Here is a 16099-nt window from a genome sequence, read left to right on the forward strand (position 1 = left end):
ATATTATAAAATAAAAGAAATTAAAGTTTTCCCACGCCATGTCATTAAAATTATAATTAAAAAGTTCATTTAAAATTCTACAGATTTTTATCGTTTTAGTGCAAAAATTAAATTTAATTGAGAATTTATTTTACAATTAAAATAATGAATATCGAGATCTTGTTCTTTTGAGTAATTAAAATTAATTTTTTTTAATGATATAAATTAAGAAATTTTTTAAAATTATTATTGATCATTTTTAGATGCTATAATTATAATTATTCACATTTTCATCGAAAAAAAAATTCAAAAATAAGTTTTAATTTTTTCTGATTTTTCATGATTTTTATTTATTATTTTTTTTCAAATAAAATAAATTTTATTGATTCAATAAAAATAAATTAAATAATTTTTTTTATTTATTTTATTTTTTTTAAATAAAATTTTTATTAAATTTAAACGAATCAAGAAAAAATATTTATTTTAATAAAAATAAATGATTTTTAAATTTAATTTTTTTTAAATTCATAAATTGATAAATTTTGAATAATTAAAAATTTTAAAATATTTAAATTATTTTTTTTTTTTAATTTTAATTTTTTAAAATTTTTTTTCTTATCACTTTAAACCAAAAATTGTAAATATTCTAATAATAGATAGCTCTAAAATTATAAAAAATACTTTTAAAAAATTAAAGAAAGTACAATATTGCCTACAAAAAAAAAATAAAGAAAAAATCTCAAAAATAAATAAAATAATTATTTTTTAATTCTGCGTTGTGTTTTTAACCATTAGAAAAAAATCCTTAAATTAATAGAATAATATTAATACAAAAATAAAAAAAGCTTACCGATCAAAAAACTTCTTATGACAAATTTTAATCGAATTAAAAATAAAATAAAAAACAATAAACTGAAAATAATTAAAAATAAATAAAAATCAAAAGCCTATTTATCTAAAATTTAAAGAATTTTTTTTTATTAATTATTTTTTAATAGTTTTTATTCTTCTGAAGTTGAACTTTCGTCTTCGGAGGTGTCTTGGTTTCGATTTCTCAGTAACATTAAGTCGTCTCCGTCTTCATCTTCTCTTTCTGTTAAAGGATCTTTAAAACCGTCACTTTTCATTTTTAATGCTGCCATTCTTTTTAGAACTTGCATTGTGTATTTGTTGAAGTCGCAACTAAAAAAAAATAAATAATTCGAATATAAAATTTATTTCAAAAATTTTTATTAGAAAAAAAAATTTTTTTTTTTTGAAAATTATTTTTAAAAAATTGTAATAATTTAATTAAAATTTTTAAATAAAAAATTAATATTTAAAAAAAATATTTGAAAATAAAAAAATATTTTTAAAATAAAAATATTTTTTTAAAATAATTTTTTTTTAAATAAAAAAAAATATTTTATTTAAAATCTAAATTAAAAAAAAATTAAAGAAAAATTAAAATAATTAAATTTTAATATTTTTTTTTAAATTTTGGAATAAAAAAAAAATTAAATAAAATTAAATTTAAAAATTCATCCTAAAAAACCTTACATTTTATGGATCGTCTCATATCGATGATTATAAGCTTGATGCAACGCAACTAACGTTTGAGGAGCCATCACGCCTTCTTTCTGCCCATGACACGTCAGAATCGTATTCGCCCACAGCAGATAAAACTCGAGATGCGGACTAACTTGAAGCGCTTTCACAATAAACGCCAACAATCGATGCGCAAAATCATCCGGCAACGAGGGAACAACGAGAGGAACTGCAAGAAAAAATCAAAAATTTCATTATTAAAAGGAGTTCAAGGCTTCAAGACGCCGCCCGGCATTCGTGAAATGTGGGTCAGTGCTATTCCAACACTTCATTTACCGCTCGCGCCATGTCACAAAATAATCACGATGCAATATTTTCGCCAAAAAAGGGCTGTCTTGATTTGTTTTTTCTTTTTGTTGAAATGCAGAAAAAGACCTAAAAACACGATAAATCAACAACATGCACTCCGTGCCCTTGAAAATGTGGGGTGTCTATGTCGTTGTTCCGCTTTTTTTTTTGTGTCGTGATATCGTCGCGGAATTGTAAATAAATAGTTAAAATATGTATCATCGACCTGCATTTTCTTTCGTTTTCTGTTGATTTTGGATTCAACTTCAACGTTTCACTGTCACTGTTAAATATTTTACGTGCATTTATGACCGGAATCGTATTTTAATTTTTCCATAAAGTCGGAAACGCTTTGGTTTTCCCCGTCTTCGATCAAATTCTATCCTTTTGCTTTGTGCGACAGTGACAAGGTCAGTACGTCTTTTCACGAAAATTCAATTAAAAATATTTTTTTTTAAATTCTTAAAGTTGTTACTTTTAAATAAAATTAAAATTCGAAAAGAATACGATTAAAAAATTTTAAAAAATAAAATTTTTAAATTTTTAATTTAAAAAAATTAAAAAAAAAAATTTTTCATTAAAAAAAATAAAATAAAAAATAAAATAAAAAAAAAATAAAATATAATTAATTCAATTGTATTAAAATAATTTTAAATAAAAAAAAAATATTTTTAATTTTTTTTCAATAAAAAATTACTTTTAAATTTTAAAAAAAAAATTTTTTTAATGAAAATATTTTTAATTTTTTTTTTCTCAATATAATTTTCTAAAAAATTCAATAAAACTTACTTTGTTTATGTGGAATTTTCTCGACAATCTCCTGAATCAACTTCTGTTCGTTCAATTTGAGCGCCATAATTAACGAAGTCGAATATTCCTCGTTCCTCAAACACTCCCGTATTGACTTTGGCGTCACTTCCAGCGACAAATAATACGGATCGAACACAACTCCCTTATCGAGCGAGTAAATTAAAAGTCCTTCTGTCGTCGCAGCACTCCAAGATTGTCCCGAAGGAGAAAATTTCACGGAATAAACTGAAATTTCTGGTTTGAATTTGCGTGCAGCGAGATCTCCTTTTGCAACGCCCGGCAGTTTAATTGCGACATTTCCTCCTTCAAGATTTTCACGTTCCTCGAGCAAAGCCATGTTACCAAATTCCGTCATATTTCGACGATGAATAAAATCCCACATGCCATCTAAACTGTGATTTTGCGTGATTTCGAATTTTTTCAAGAGCATCGATTCGTAAACGTGATAAATGCAAACGTTTTTGGATTTTCCTCCTGCTAAAATGCATTCGCCATCTGCGGAGTAAGTTATGGAATTGAAGGCTCTGAAATTAAAGGTAAATATTAAAATTTATTTTTTTTAATAAATTAATTTTTTACGATTTTTTTTAATTTTTTATGAATTTAAATATTTTGAAAAATAAATAAAAAATTAAATAAATAAAAAAAAATTAAAATAAGAATATTAATAAAATTTAATTATTTAGGTCATAAAAAATTAAAAAAAAATGTTTTTGATTTTTCTAAAACCAAATAAAAACTTAAATTAAAATTTTAATAAAAATTAAAATAATAAAATATTTTTTAAAACAATTTAAAAATGAATTAATTAAAATTTTTGTTTTTAATTTACATTTATTTTAAATTTTTATTAATTTTAATTTTGAAATAATTTTTTGATATGTAAGAAATTTCTTTTATTAAATTTTTTTAACTTAAAATTATTAATTTAATTTTCTTTATCTTATTTTCGATTTCAATAAATTAAATAAATTAAAAAAAAAAATAAAATATTTTTTTGTCATTTAGAAGTTTAATTTTTTCAAATTTTTTATTAGTTTAAGATTTTTTAAAAATTATTTTAATTTTTTTTTATTTTTATTTTCAATATTTCAAATTTAAAATATATTTCAAAAATCAACTTTTTTATAATTCTCGTAATTTTCTTAAATAATTTTTTTTTTCTATTTAAAAAAAATTATATTTTTAATTTAATTTATTTAATTTTTATTATTTTTTTCATTAATAATTTTTTTAAATTTTAAACGTTCAAAAATTTCAATAAAAAAATATATTTTTTAATATTTTAAAAAAATTAAAAAAAATAATTTTCTTGAGATTTTTGTAAAAAAAATTTTTTAAATAAAAAAATCATCAAAATATATATTTTTTTAAATTTTTCTTAAATTTTAACTCAAAAAAAAACAATAAAAAAAAATACTCACTTTCCCTCCAAATTCTTCTTCGCCGTAACAAGATCCACATCTGACACGCCGCTTCCCATATCCTTCCTACCTTCAATTGTCGCAACTTGCTGCGCCGTTTTGACATTAAAAACCGAAATATTTCCATTTAGTGTCGCCACAGCAACTTCCTCTCCATCTGGCTTCATGGCGACATGCAAAGCATCTGACATGAGGTCTATCGTTTCATGGATCGTCGTCGTTTCAAGACAATCCCAAATCTTAATCGTTTGATCCCACGAAGCCGAAACCATTGCAGTTGACGTTGCAACCGGCGAAAATGCCAAAGAAACCACAGGTCCCTCGTGCCCGCTCAAAATCTCCAACAAATGCCCAAATTTGACGCTCCAAAGGTAAATTTCGAAGACATCTTGTCCTCCGGCAGCGACAAGTTCACCCGAATGATCGAGAGCGACGCATCCAAATTGCACCATTCGCGGCGTCGTAAAAGTTTTGAAGTTTCTGTAGCGAATGATGTCGAAAGCTCGAACTGTTCCATCGAGCGAGGCTGAAACAAGAAATTTTTTCGAGTTGCTAAATTGAATTCCTGTCACGGCACTCGTGTGTTCGGTGAATGTGACGAAACAAAAGCCATTTAGCATGTTCCAAAGTTTGATTTTGGCGTCAGTTCCGCCCGTGGCGAGAAATTGTCCGTCGGGAGAGTAAGCAACGGAGGTCATTTCGTTCGAGTGCCCTTGTTGCTTCATCACATATTGCTCGGATTGCCATTCCCAGACGAGAAGTTGACCCAAACCGGCGACTCCGAGGGCTATCCAGTCTCCTGTGTCGTTAAAGCAACACGTGTCGATCTGATATTCGGAGATGCTGAGCGAATGGATCATCGTGACAGCCGGCAATTCGTACAAATAAAAGGCTCCCGTCGTAAATGCGACGATTAAAAGCTTCGTTTGTTTGTGGTAAGCAGCTGACGTGAGTTTCGCTTTGGGATTTTCCTTCCGTGGTTCATCAGCCAAGTAATGACGACTCGTTTTTGTGTAAAAAAATGGATGTCGAGGCTTGTTTTCCTCTTTTACGATGATTTTTTTGCCTAATTCGTCGCGTTTTTTGTCTTCTTCGTCCTCCTCGAAGTCTTCCGCTTCCTCAAAAGCCTCATCGGCGTCAATTTCTTTCTCAATTGGATTTTCCCCGAGCTCATCTTCTGTCTCTGACTCCTCTTGTTTGATCCTTTTAACAAATTTTCCTGCTTCAGACTCCTCTTCATCCACTTTTGGGGTCAATTCTGACATCGAGACGTTGCATTTCCATTGCACGAGTTGCCCATTTCGCCCAACTGTGTTCAAATCTAAACTATTTTCCGAGAAAAAGCATCCAACAATTTCCGAAGATTGTTGTCCGATAGCATAAGGGCGAAAATTATTCACATATTCGACTGCAAAGACACGAACGACGCTGTCTTTTCCGCCAACCGCGAGTAATTTGGAGTCGTCAGACCATTCGAGAGTCGTTGTTTGGTCGAAATTTGTGCGCAAAACGCGATGAACGAGGAAGGAAGTGTATTCGCCGGTTGCTGTTCCGGGCGTTTTGAAGATCATGACGAAATTTTCTTTGCAAGCGGCGAAATATTTTCCATTCGGGCTGAATTTGATGCAAGAAACCGCGCAGCTGAACTTGTATTTGTGAATTACGGTTTGCGAAATCATGCTGATCATGTGCGCTTGACCCTTTTCGTTGACAGCAACTAAGAGGCAGCCATTGGGAGATAAATCCATTGCGGTGTAGTTGTACATGCTCTCGAAGGAAAGGGTTTGGGATTTGTTGCTGAAAAAAAAAAAAAAATAAATTTATTAAAATTAATTTTTTTTCATAAAATAAAAATTTGTTAAAAAATTAAAATAAAAATTAAAAATATTTTTTTAATAAAAATTTAAAAATATTAAATTTTAAAAAAATTTAAAAATATTAAATATTAAAAAAATTTAAAAATATTAAATATTAAAAAAATTTAAAATATTAAAAATAAAAAAATTAATAAAATATTTACCAAAAATTTTTAAAATAATAAAATGATGAAAAAAATAATTTAAAAAAATTGTAATAATTAATTCTATTGAAATTAATTTAAAAAAAAAATAATGTGTCAAATTTAAATTATTTTTTAAACTATTTTAATTTTAGTTTTTATGAAAAAAAGAAAAAAAAAATTAAATTTCTTAAAATAATAAAAAAAAAATATTTTACATTTTAATTTAAAAAATAAGTCAATTAAAAATTATTTTAATTAAAGAAATTAAAAAAATTATTTAAAAAAAATTAAAATAAATAATTATTTAAAAATGATAAAAAAATTAATTAATTAAAAAAATTATATTAAATTCCATTAAATTTGTTTTAAAATAAAAATGGATTTAAAAATTATTTTATAAAATGAAAAATATTTTATTTTATAACAAATTTAAAAAAAAAATTTTGAAGATAAAATTGATTTTTTTTTAATTGTTAAAATATTTAAAAATTATTTTATATGAAAAAAAAATAAAATTCCATAAAACCATGAAAAAATTGTTTTTCATTTTAAAAAATTATTAAAAAAATAAAGTTGATTAAAAATTATTTTAATTAAAAAATTAAATAAATTATATTAAAAATTAAAAAAATTAAAATTAAAAAATAATAAAAAAAAATATAAAATTTATTTTATGAATATTTTAATTTTTTTCTTCAATTTTTAACTTTTTCTTAAAACGAGGGATAAAAAAATCTCAATTAAATTTAATATGACCTTGAAAATTTTTATAATTTCTTCAAATCCGCACTAAATTATTTAAATTAACATTAAATTCATCAAAAATTCTTACTTTTTCATGTCGAAAATGGTAATTCGATTACCAACAGGACTAATAACGCAATTTCCATCAGGCGTGAAGAGCAAATTTCCTTTGCGGTAAACTGTTCCCAACAAATTATTAAACTAAAAACGAATTTCAAATTAATTTTTTAACATTTTCGAATAAAAAACTGAAAAATCTTACCTTGTAAGCGAATTTCATCGTGAATTTTGTTGAAATTTCCTCCTAAATTTATTAAAATTCAATATTTTTTGCTCTCACGATGAATTTTTGTTTTCAAAACAAATCCTCGTGTTTTCATTAAATGTCAATTTTGTTGACAACTTCTCGGAACACGTTAACAAAAATAAAAAATTATGAATGAAAATTATTTTTTAATGAAATAAAATTAATAAATTTAAGTTTTACAGAAAATTTTGAATTAAAATTTTAAAAAATCTTTTGGAAATTCCCTTTTTTCAGGTAAAAACAAGAAAAAAAGGGCTCCATCCCTGAAATTTACTCACAAAATGTCATTTGGGTCAAAAATTTTCCCAACACAAATTCAAGTCGTCGTCATTCCAAAACCCAGCGAGATTTCGTCAAACCACTTAAAGCCACAGAAGCGAGAAGACGTAAGAAAAAAGTGATCCTGAAATAAAAATTGTGTGAAAAATAAAAATAATCAAGATGAGAACAAAGATGCCAGTGAAAAAGGGAGCTCGCGTGTTCAAGAAAGGCATGAACACGAAGAAAAAGATGCTGAAATCCCGCAATGAGGTAAAAATCTTGAATTTTCTATTTGGCGTGGGTTCCGGTTCATCCCAAAAATTGCGACGAAACTTTCTAAAATCATAATTTTTTTTCCTCAGGTCGCTGTTAAATTCATCACCGACATCATCGCGCGTCACGGTTTGGATTTTACCGCCAAACTCACCCAAATTTTGCGGATTCATCAAGCAAACAAGCCACAGTAAGTTTTTCCTTTGGAATTTTTTGTGTCTCCATTATTCGTATACATAATTCAGGCGCCATCTTGGATTTTTTTATGAATTTGATGCTTGAACCTGTTTTCATCTCCGTTTTCCTTGAAACAAGTGCTGATTCATGATTTTTAACCGGAATTTTGTTTTTCTTGCAGCACCTATGACTCCTTTGGTCTCGTAAATTTCGTGGAAAAAACTGAGGGGAAGCTCGTCGGTGAAATTACCAACAAGTAAGTACAAGTTTTGTGCCTTTGTGTAGCTGCGTATGCGAAAAATTGCGGTCAAAGCCGTGTTATTGATTTACTAATTTGGCTTTGTTTGTATTTTTCGCGACTAAAAATGTCAACAAATTACGAAAAAAATTATTTTTCGTATTTTTGATGAATAAAAATATCGAAAAATTGATTAATTTGCCTTACATGAGTTGATTTTTTCATAAAATATTTTTTAAAAAAAATTAAAACTAAAGAAAAAAATAAATTTTAAATTATTTGAATACAAAAAAAACTAATAAGAAAATTTAAATTTTTACAAAATTATTTTTTTTAAATATGTAATTTTTTAAATTAAATTTTATTTTTTTAAATTGTTAAAACAATAATTTTTGAAATTAAATTAATTTTTTTTTAAATTAAAATTTAATTTTTTACCAAAAAAATTTTTTAATTTTTTTTTTCAATTTTTAAATTAATTTTTTTACATAAAAATTATTTTTTTAAATTAAAATTTAATTTTTTTATGTTTGATTTTTTTTTTTAATTATTTAAAATTAAATTTTAAAAATTTAAATTAAATTTATGTCTTAAAATTTTTGTTTAAATAAATTTTAAAATATTAATTTTTTTAAAATTAAATTCAAAAAATTAAATTAAAATTTTTTTTTAATTTATTTTTTTTTATAAAAAAAATTAATTAAATAAAAAATTTTAAGTAATTTTAAAAATTCAAAAAATTTATTAATTAAAATTATGGAAAATTTAAAATTAAAATTTTTAAATTTTTGGAAAATTAATTCCATTAAAATAAAAATTATTTTTTATTTTATAAAAAAAAACAAAAAAATAAAATAAATTAATAAAAAAATATATTTAATTGAAAATAAAACCAAAATTAATTTTATAAAAATAAAAAAAAATTAAACTTTAAAATATTAAAAAAAAAAAATTATAATAAATAATTTTTATTAATTTTACCTTTTTTTTTCAATTTTTTCAGGCGCCCCGATTTACGCGTCATCGAAGTTGGCTTGGATGGCAAAGAAGCAGCTATCAATCGTCTCGACGTTCCCGTTCATCCCTTAGCAACTACCGCAGTTGCTGCTCTTGACATCGTCAAAAACGGCTATTTACCTGCCGAAAAGGTTAACGAAGTCGCCGATTTCTTAAAATCCGAGAAATTCGGCAAGGAAGCTTTCGAATTCGAGCTCGACGAAAAAGTCTCCGAAGAAAATCGCTTGCTCGTTCGCAATGTTTTGCAAGTTCGTTGCGGAATTGACGCTCTCGTGTCGTTAACCGGCACAAAACTCACCGTCAAGAAATTCGACGGCAAAAAGGACAAACGCAACGACGTCTGGATGTGGGACAAACCATTTGTTCGTTTCGTTTGCCATCGTAACTTGCGTTATGCGAACATTTTGGAACGTGCTGCGAAGCATATCGGCGTTCCCGTATCAAAATTCCAAAAAACACGCATGGAAAATACCGCCGGATACACTTTGCAAGTCTTGCAATTGGAAAAAGTCGAGCCTGCGTTGATTCAACAAGCGTTCGAACGCACAATGAGCATCGTTTCTGACTTTGAATTCACCGATCAGGTACTTGAGGAGGGCAAATATCAGGGTTATCGCACGAAAGCTGTTGTGCGAAAACTCAAAATGACCGAAGAAGAGGTCAAAAAAGCGCTCGAGGTTTACACGCAAAAGGGTTATATCAATTATTTCGGCATCAGTCCGAACGATTTGCTTCGTACGCCTCGTCATGACATCGGCAAACACATTGTCAAGAACGATTTTTCCACAGCTGGCAAGGCGATTATTCGTCCTCGTCCCTTGGATCGCGACATTTACGAAGAATTGAAAGAATTTATCTTCGTTGCGAACGATCCGCGTATCGTTGTGCCCGCTTTCAAGTTCCTCAAGCTCAAGGAATCCAATGATTTGACCGCGAAAATTGTCACTGCAATGGTCGACAATCGCCATGGAAAATTGGAAGGCAAATTCGCAACTCAAGCCTTTGCCAAGGCAAATCCGCAACAAGTCATGGAATACACAGACGCCTTCCTGAATGTCATCTGGAACCAAACTGTCAACAAATTAATCGAAAAACGCGGCGGTTCGCTCAAACTTGCTGCCGGAGATTTAGTTTTCGTCGACAAAGCTGCCGAAAATTTCATCTTGCACGAATGTTCGCCAACGAGCAGTGTTTTGCGCGATACCGTGAAAGAAGGACAAAAATCCTATGCCGAGTACGTTAAGGTACTCACGGAAGATGATGTCAAATCAGGAAAATATTCCGTCTTTGATTTACTCGTTCCCGTACTCGGATTCGACGTAAAATACCCCGAAAACGAAGTTTCAACCATAATTGACGAACTTTTGAACAAAAATGACATCAGCAGCAAGGATTGGTTCCAAAAAGCCCATTCCAATACGATTCATGGCGTGCCCGTGACATTCCGCGGAACTTATCGCAAAGTTTTGCAAAAGCCCGTTAACGTCTCGTTCAAGATTGAAAAGTACACGGACGAGAAATTGCCACTTTTCTTGCAAGATATCCCGGTTCGCAAACGCGAAGAAGCTGAAAAAGCCGAAAAAGCTGAAGAAAAGAAAGAAGAAGTTAAGGAGGAGAAAAAAGATGAAAACAAACCGGCGGAAGAAAAGAAGCCAGGTAAGTTTTTTCGTTCTAATGAATTTTCTTATTTTCAGGCAGAAATGGGATAGTTTGACTTTTGACCGACGCACGAACTGCATTTTTTTGACCTGAATTCAGGGATTTTAACAAGAAAAAAATTCAATGGGAATTTCCCAAAATTTGAAAAAAAAGTTGCATTCACAGCGAAGCTCGTAATTATTTTTGAAACAAGAACATCTGTTTTAAAAAAATTAAAAAAACATGAAAAATTCCCGATTCGTGTCAGAAAAAAATTTCTTCAGTTATTAACAAAAAAATTAAAAATTGAAAAAAATGATGCACCTGTTTTTATAAATCTTGAAAATTACGAAACTCAAATTTTAATTGTGAAAGAAAAAAAATTTCTTACGAAGAAGAAAAAAAAGATGCACCTGTAATTTTCTGTTATATATTTAATTATCTGAAGGATGAAAGACGTTTCGTTAAAAAATGAGTCCTTTTAAAAATAATTTTTTTCTACCTGAAAAAAGGACTCAAATAATTTATTTTTAATTTCGCATCGAAAATATTTAATTTGAGAGCAAAAATCGTTTGAAAAATTTAAAAATTTTACCTGAAATATTTTTTTTTTTAATTTCGCATCAAAACAAATTTTCATTTGAGACGAAAATATTTTTTTAAAGCATGAACACGCAAAAAGGAACGAAAAAATGTTTTATTTTACGAATCGCTTGTGTTTCAACGAAAATCCGGGTAGATTTGCCCTTTAAAGACTAAAATTCTTGGATTTCTGAAAAAAAAATTATTTTATTATGACAATTTCATAGACAGTCAATAGTTACATACTTACCAAAAAAAAAAAAATACAAAAATGAAGCAATCCCGTTGTTTGTACCTGAAAACTAGATTTAAGAAAGTAGTTAGAATAATTTCTCTTTTGAAAAATTTTTTCAAAACTTTTTGATTTTCCATTCAAATTTTCTCACTTAAAAGAGTCGATCAAAGCAAAATCCAACTTTTTTATAATTTCTCAATTTAATTTGAATAAAATATACTTTTTTTTAAGGATTTGCAAAAATCCGAATTTTTTATAAAGTTTTTAAAGTAAAGTCAACATGTTGGAAAAAGCTGAAAACGACACTTTTAAATTTCTGTTCTGTTTATTTTTTTTCGTAATTAAGTTTGCTTACTTTGTCTACGAAAATGAGTGATAGAAGGCTCCTGTAATGACTCCTTGTCTAAATTTGGCATGGAAATTTGAGAAATTCATGGGAGTTCGAAAGTCACTCAAGAGTAGTACAAAAAAAGCGTTTGAGGCGCTTTTTCTAATTGAAATTGTTTTCTTTTCTCTTTTTCATATAAAAAAAATAAAAAAAAAAATAAAAAAAAAATTAAAAAAAAAATAAAAAATAATTTAGCTGAAGAACACGATGCTCTGATTCTGGACTTTTTCGTGCCAAAAGGTACGCAAACCGTTGTCGCGTTGCGCGAACTCTTTAAGAAAAACGATTTTGGTGATTTAGCTGCACCGTTTTCTGAGCGCATCTCCGACAAGAATTTCTCGAGTCGCTGCAAAGAGAAAATGAAATTTTTGCTTAACCATTGCAAGCATTTGCAGATGCGCGGAGGCCCCGGAGGCATGGGCGTCGTACCCATGATGCGAGGACCTCCAAATATGGGACCTCCCGTATTCATGGGACCCCCCATGGGTCGTCTCATGGGTCCCGATCCGAATGCTCGCATCCACATGTTGGAGCAAGAGTTGCTTAATTTGAAGCGCAAAACGCAAAAGTTGGACAACACTCGTCCCCAACGTAATCCGGGCTTCCGAGGTAACAATAATAATAATGCGGGCGGCGTGAATGTCAATCGCGGCAATGCACGCCCCGGCAATAATACCAACAATGGCAATAACGTAAACGCCAGTCCTCAGAAGCAAGCCCAACAGCAAAACAATAAGCAACAGCTTAATAACAAAGCAGGTGCGAATAATCAGCAGCAGCAACAGCATCAACAAAACAACCAGCAAAATAACGCGAATAACGTTTCGAACGCGAACAATAATCGCGGTCTGAACAATCGCAATGCGCCCTCTAACGTCAATCGTAATCGTAATCAGCAGCAAGGTAATCAAGGCGGAAATAATCTCCGCAATAACCTTAACAATCGTAATGGCGGCAACAATTTTGGCGGGAACAACAGACCCCAGCAGCAAATGCAACAACTTCAGGACAATAACTCGTCCTGGAATAATTCCGTGAATCAAAATAACTTTGGCAACAACCAGTTTAGAGGCCAAAATCAAACGCGTGGCGGGCAACAACAAGCCCAAAAACGCAATTCCGGTAACTTTAACGCGAATAACGCAAACAATCGCGGCGGTAATGCCTTCGGCAATAATCCCCCCTTTGCCCAGCAAAACTTTAACAGTAACGATAACAATTCCGGCAATAACTACAACGACGATAACGACTTCACAAATGACTTTATTCCCCCGCCCATGAAACGTAATCGTTTCGAAAACAATTCCGGCAACAATAACGCCAATAATGCGAATCGCGGCTTTGGTGGCGTCAATCGCAACCAACAATCGAACAATTTCCAAAATAATAATCGCGGCAACAATTTTGGCGGGAACACGCAAAATGGCGGTAACAATCAAAACCGTTTCGGATCTAATAATAACAGTAATAATAGCAACAATGGCGGAAACATTCAGGGTCTTTTCGAAAGACGCAATGACTATAACGATTTCTCCAATAATGATAACAGCAATAGCTTTAATAGTGGCAATCGCGGAGGCGGCAATTTGCTACAGAAACCCGCTTTCATGGCAGGCGGAAATCGAAACAATTTTGGAGGCGGAAATCGCCGTGGAAACTTTAACTTTTAATTTTATTTCACAACAAAAATTGTAACAATTTTTATTATTTTAGCTTTTTAATGTTTCTCTTTCTTCTTGACTCTCACAAAAGAAAAGTCTTTACTTACATAGAAATTAATTGTAAATGTATCAAAAGTGACAAATTTTCTGTCCATTAAAAAAAATATAAAAAAAAATTATATTTAAAACTAAAAATATCCACAAAAAAAAAATTAACTGAAAAAGAAACTTCCCCTTAGCAAATATTGATATTTAGCACAATAAGTACTGTAACTTAAAAAAAAAACTAGTTTTAGTAACAAAAACATGATTGTAATATAAAAACTATTATATTTAAAAAAATATTATATTTTACTCGGTTTCGATTAGAAACCTACAAAAAAAAATATTTAATCAAAGAAAGACAAGAAAATAACTCAAAAAAAAATGCTGTATGCTGATTTTAGGGTTTGGACTTTAGCGAGGAACAAACTTGATAACTAAACCACCTTTTTATTTTTTTATTATTTTTTTTTTATTTCTTGACTATTAAATATATATATCTCGATAGTATTAGTGTGTTTTCTGCATTGAGCTTTCATTGTGTGAAAACATTAACATAACTATTTAAAATAAAAAAAACTTTAAAAAAATCGCATATAATCTTTTATTTTATTTTTTTTTCATTCCTTGATTCAAGAAGGCTTCAAAATATTTTTAAAAAACACACGGAAACAATTAAAAAAAATTATAAATTGTCTCCGTGGAGTTTTGACACACGGAAATAATCAAAAAAATTCATGGATTATCTCCGTGGCGTCATTCGACATCACAAATCTTTCGTTTTCGATCAGGTTTCTTGTTGACTGTTTCCAATCTCTGTTCGAGACTTGCTCCCTTTTGACGTTCCATGAGCGGTTTGTACGTTTTTGCCCTTTTCTCGTCTCTTAACACGAAAATTTGGTCTTTTATTTCTTTCGCTTCAGGAAATTTCGTGTGATAAAGTCTTGTCAAGTCATTTAACATTGATTTCATCATCGAAGCTTTTACATTTTCGATTGTCCATTGTCCTTGAAGTGTTTCTATTACTTCTTGCAAGTTACTTTCATCGTAAATCCATTCCGTTAAATCTGGAGTTTCGTCAATTTTTTCGTCATTTTTACCTTCTCCGCTGAAGTCTTTGTACTCGACATCATACAAATTCAAGGGAACGTAATGAGCTAAGTGATAATTTGGTTTGCAGGGATTTTTTGTGATATCTAAAAGTTCGGGGATTATTTCAGGTTCTTCCAAATGTTGTCCTATTAGAAAGAGAATTGTCATGATGTTCCTTATTTGATGATAGAGAAAGGCTTGTCCCACAATTTCGATGAAAAACATTTGATATGAGGACTCTTCTTCGTTCATAGGGACAATATTTACGCTTAAAATGTTTCGAATGAACATCGTAACTCCATTTGCGACATCCATCTTACAAAAATTTCGAAAATCATGACATCCAACTAACAATTGACTTGCTTCTTGCATCCTTTTGATATCCAAATCGCCTCTTGGGAAGAAATAACGGTACGTTCTCTGCTTACAATCGAATCTCGAGCTATAAAGAGGATTTCTCACAGGCATCCACGAAACACATCTTATCTCTTTGGGCAAAACTCTGTTCAGTAAGGCACAATAATTGATCTCATCTTGGAAATTTCCCTTTTCTATCTCCTCAGAGGAAAGTTTGCTTCGTAAATCGATGCTCACAACTTGCGAAAAGGCACTTACGCCTTTGTCAGTTCTTCCGCAACGTTGATAATTCGCCGTTTCTCTGTCTTTTATCAAGCAAACTCGAGTCATGGCACTTAGGAGATATTGTTCAATTGTTTCCATGCTATCTTCTTGCGACGCATAGCCCTGATAATCCCATCCGAGATAGTAAAAACGAAGTAAAATATGACGTTTTGTGGTTTTGGAAAAGTCAAAAGGGCGCCCGGATTTTTCTTTTTTCGCTACTTCGCCTTCTTGGAGTTTCTTGTTGAGATTTTTGACTTGTTGAAGATGCTTTTCGAGACGAATAACGCGATCGATGAGGGCCTAAAATACGGAAAAAGGTAAGAATTTGAATTTTTAATGATGGGGAACGAACTTACTTCTTTATCTAAAGCTTCTAATTCAGGCTTTAGCTTTGAAGTTAATTTATCTTCAGAAGAATTTTCCATTTTTAATTTTTTTAGGTTGAATGTTCAATGCCGGAATGTAAACAATCCCTATTGGAATTATTTTAAAGGTATTAAATTTTGAAAATTTCAAATTTTAAGATTTTTTAAGAAATTTTTTGAATGAAAAATTAAAGATTTTTTTAAAATTTAACAATTTTTCATGAAATTTCTTCAAAAAATCCTGAAATTCATTAAAAATTACCCAAAATATAATTTGAGACGAATGAAAATGATAAATCCAGATGGCGCTACAATCACTTCAGTTACTGTCTTCCGCAAAAAAAAACTTTTTCAAGTAAAGTAAT

At 29.5% G+C, this 16099-nt stretch overlaps 3 protein-coding genes across 3 annotated transcripts; 1 reads left to right on the forward strand and 2 right to left on the reverse strand.

Moving 5' to 3' along the window:
• Positions 1-941: 941 nt before the first annotated feature.
• LOC134838215 (periodic tryptophan protein 2 homolog) lies at positions 942-7205 on the reverse strand. The gene is made up of 6 exons (XM_063853694.1): positions 7097-7205; positions 6923-7035; positions 4089-5885; positions 2644-3188; positions 1519-1735; positions 942-1161 (listed from the first exon to the last, which is right to left on the reverse strand). Exons 1-6 carry the CDS (start codon positions 7112-7114, stop codon positions 981-983), a joined length of 2871 nt encoding a protein of 956 aa, XP_063709764.1. The 5' UTR covers positions 7115-7205; the 3' UTR covers positions 942-980.
• A 309-nt stretch (positions 7206-7514) lies between these two features.
• Positions 7515-14242, forward strand: LOC134827747 (uncharacterized). The gene is made up of 5 exons (XM_063840538.1): positions 7515-7672; positions 7765-7865; positions 8034-8108; positions 9094-10763; positions 12146-14242. Exons 1-5 carry the CDS (start codon positions 7583-7585, stop codon positions 13618-13620), a joined length of 3411 nt encoding a protein of 1136 aa, XP_063696608.1. The 5' UTR covers positions 7515-7582; the 3' UTR covers positions 13621-14242.
• On the reverse strand, positions 14144-15815 carry LOC134827748 (tRNA pseudouridine(38/39) synthase). Its single transcript, XM_063840539.1, has 2 exons — positions 15726-15815; positions 14144-15669 (listed from the first exon to the last, which is right to left on the reverse strand). The coding sequence occupies exons 1-2, from the start codon at positions 15792-15794 to the stop codon at positions 14410-14412; spliced, it is 1329 nt and encodes a 442-aa protein (XP_063696609.1). The 5' UTR covers positions 15795-15815; the 3' UTR covers positions 14144-14409.
• Between the last annotated feature and the right edge of the window lie 284 nt (positions 15816-16099).

This window comes from Culicoides brevitarsis, chromosome 1 (assembly GCF_036172545.1).
Source record: "Culicoides brevitarsis isolate CSIRO-B50_1 chromosome 1, AGI_CSIRO_Cbre_v1, whole genome shotgun sequence".
In the NCBI taxonomy this organism is placed as follows: domain Eukaryota; kingdom Metazoa; phylum Arthropoda; class Insecta; order Diptera; family Ceratopogonidae; genus Culicoides; species Culicoides brevitarsis.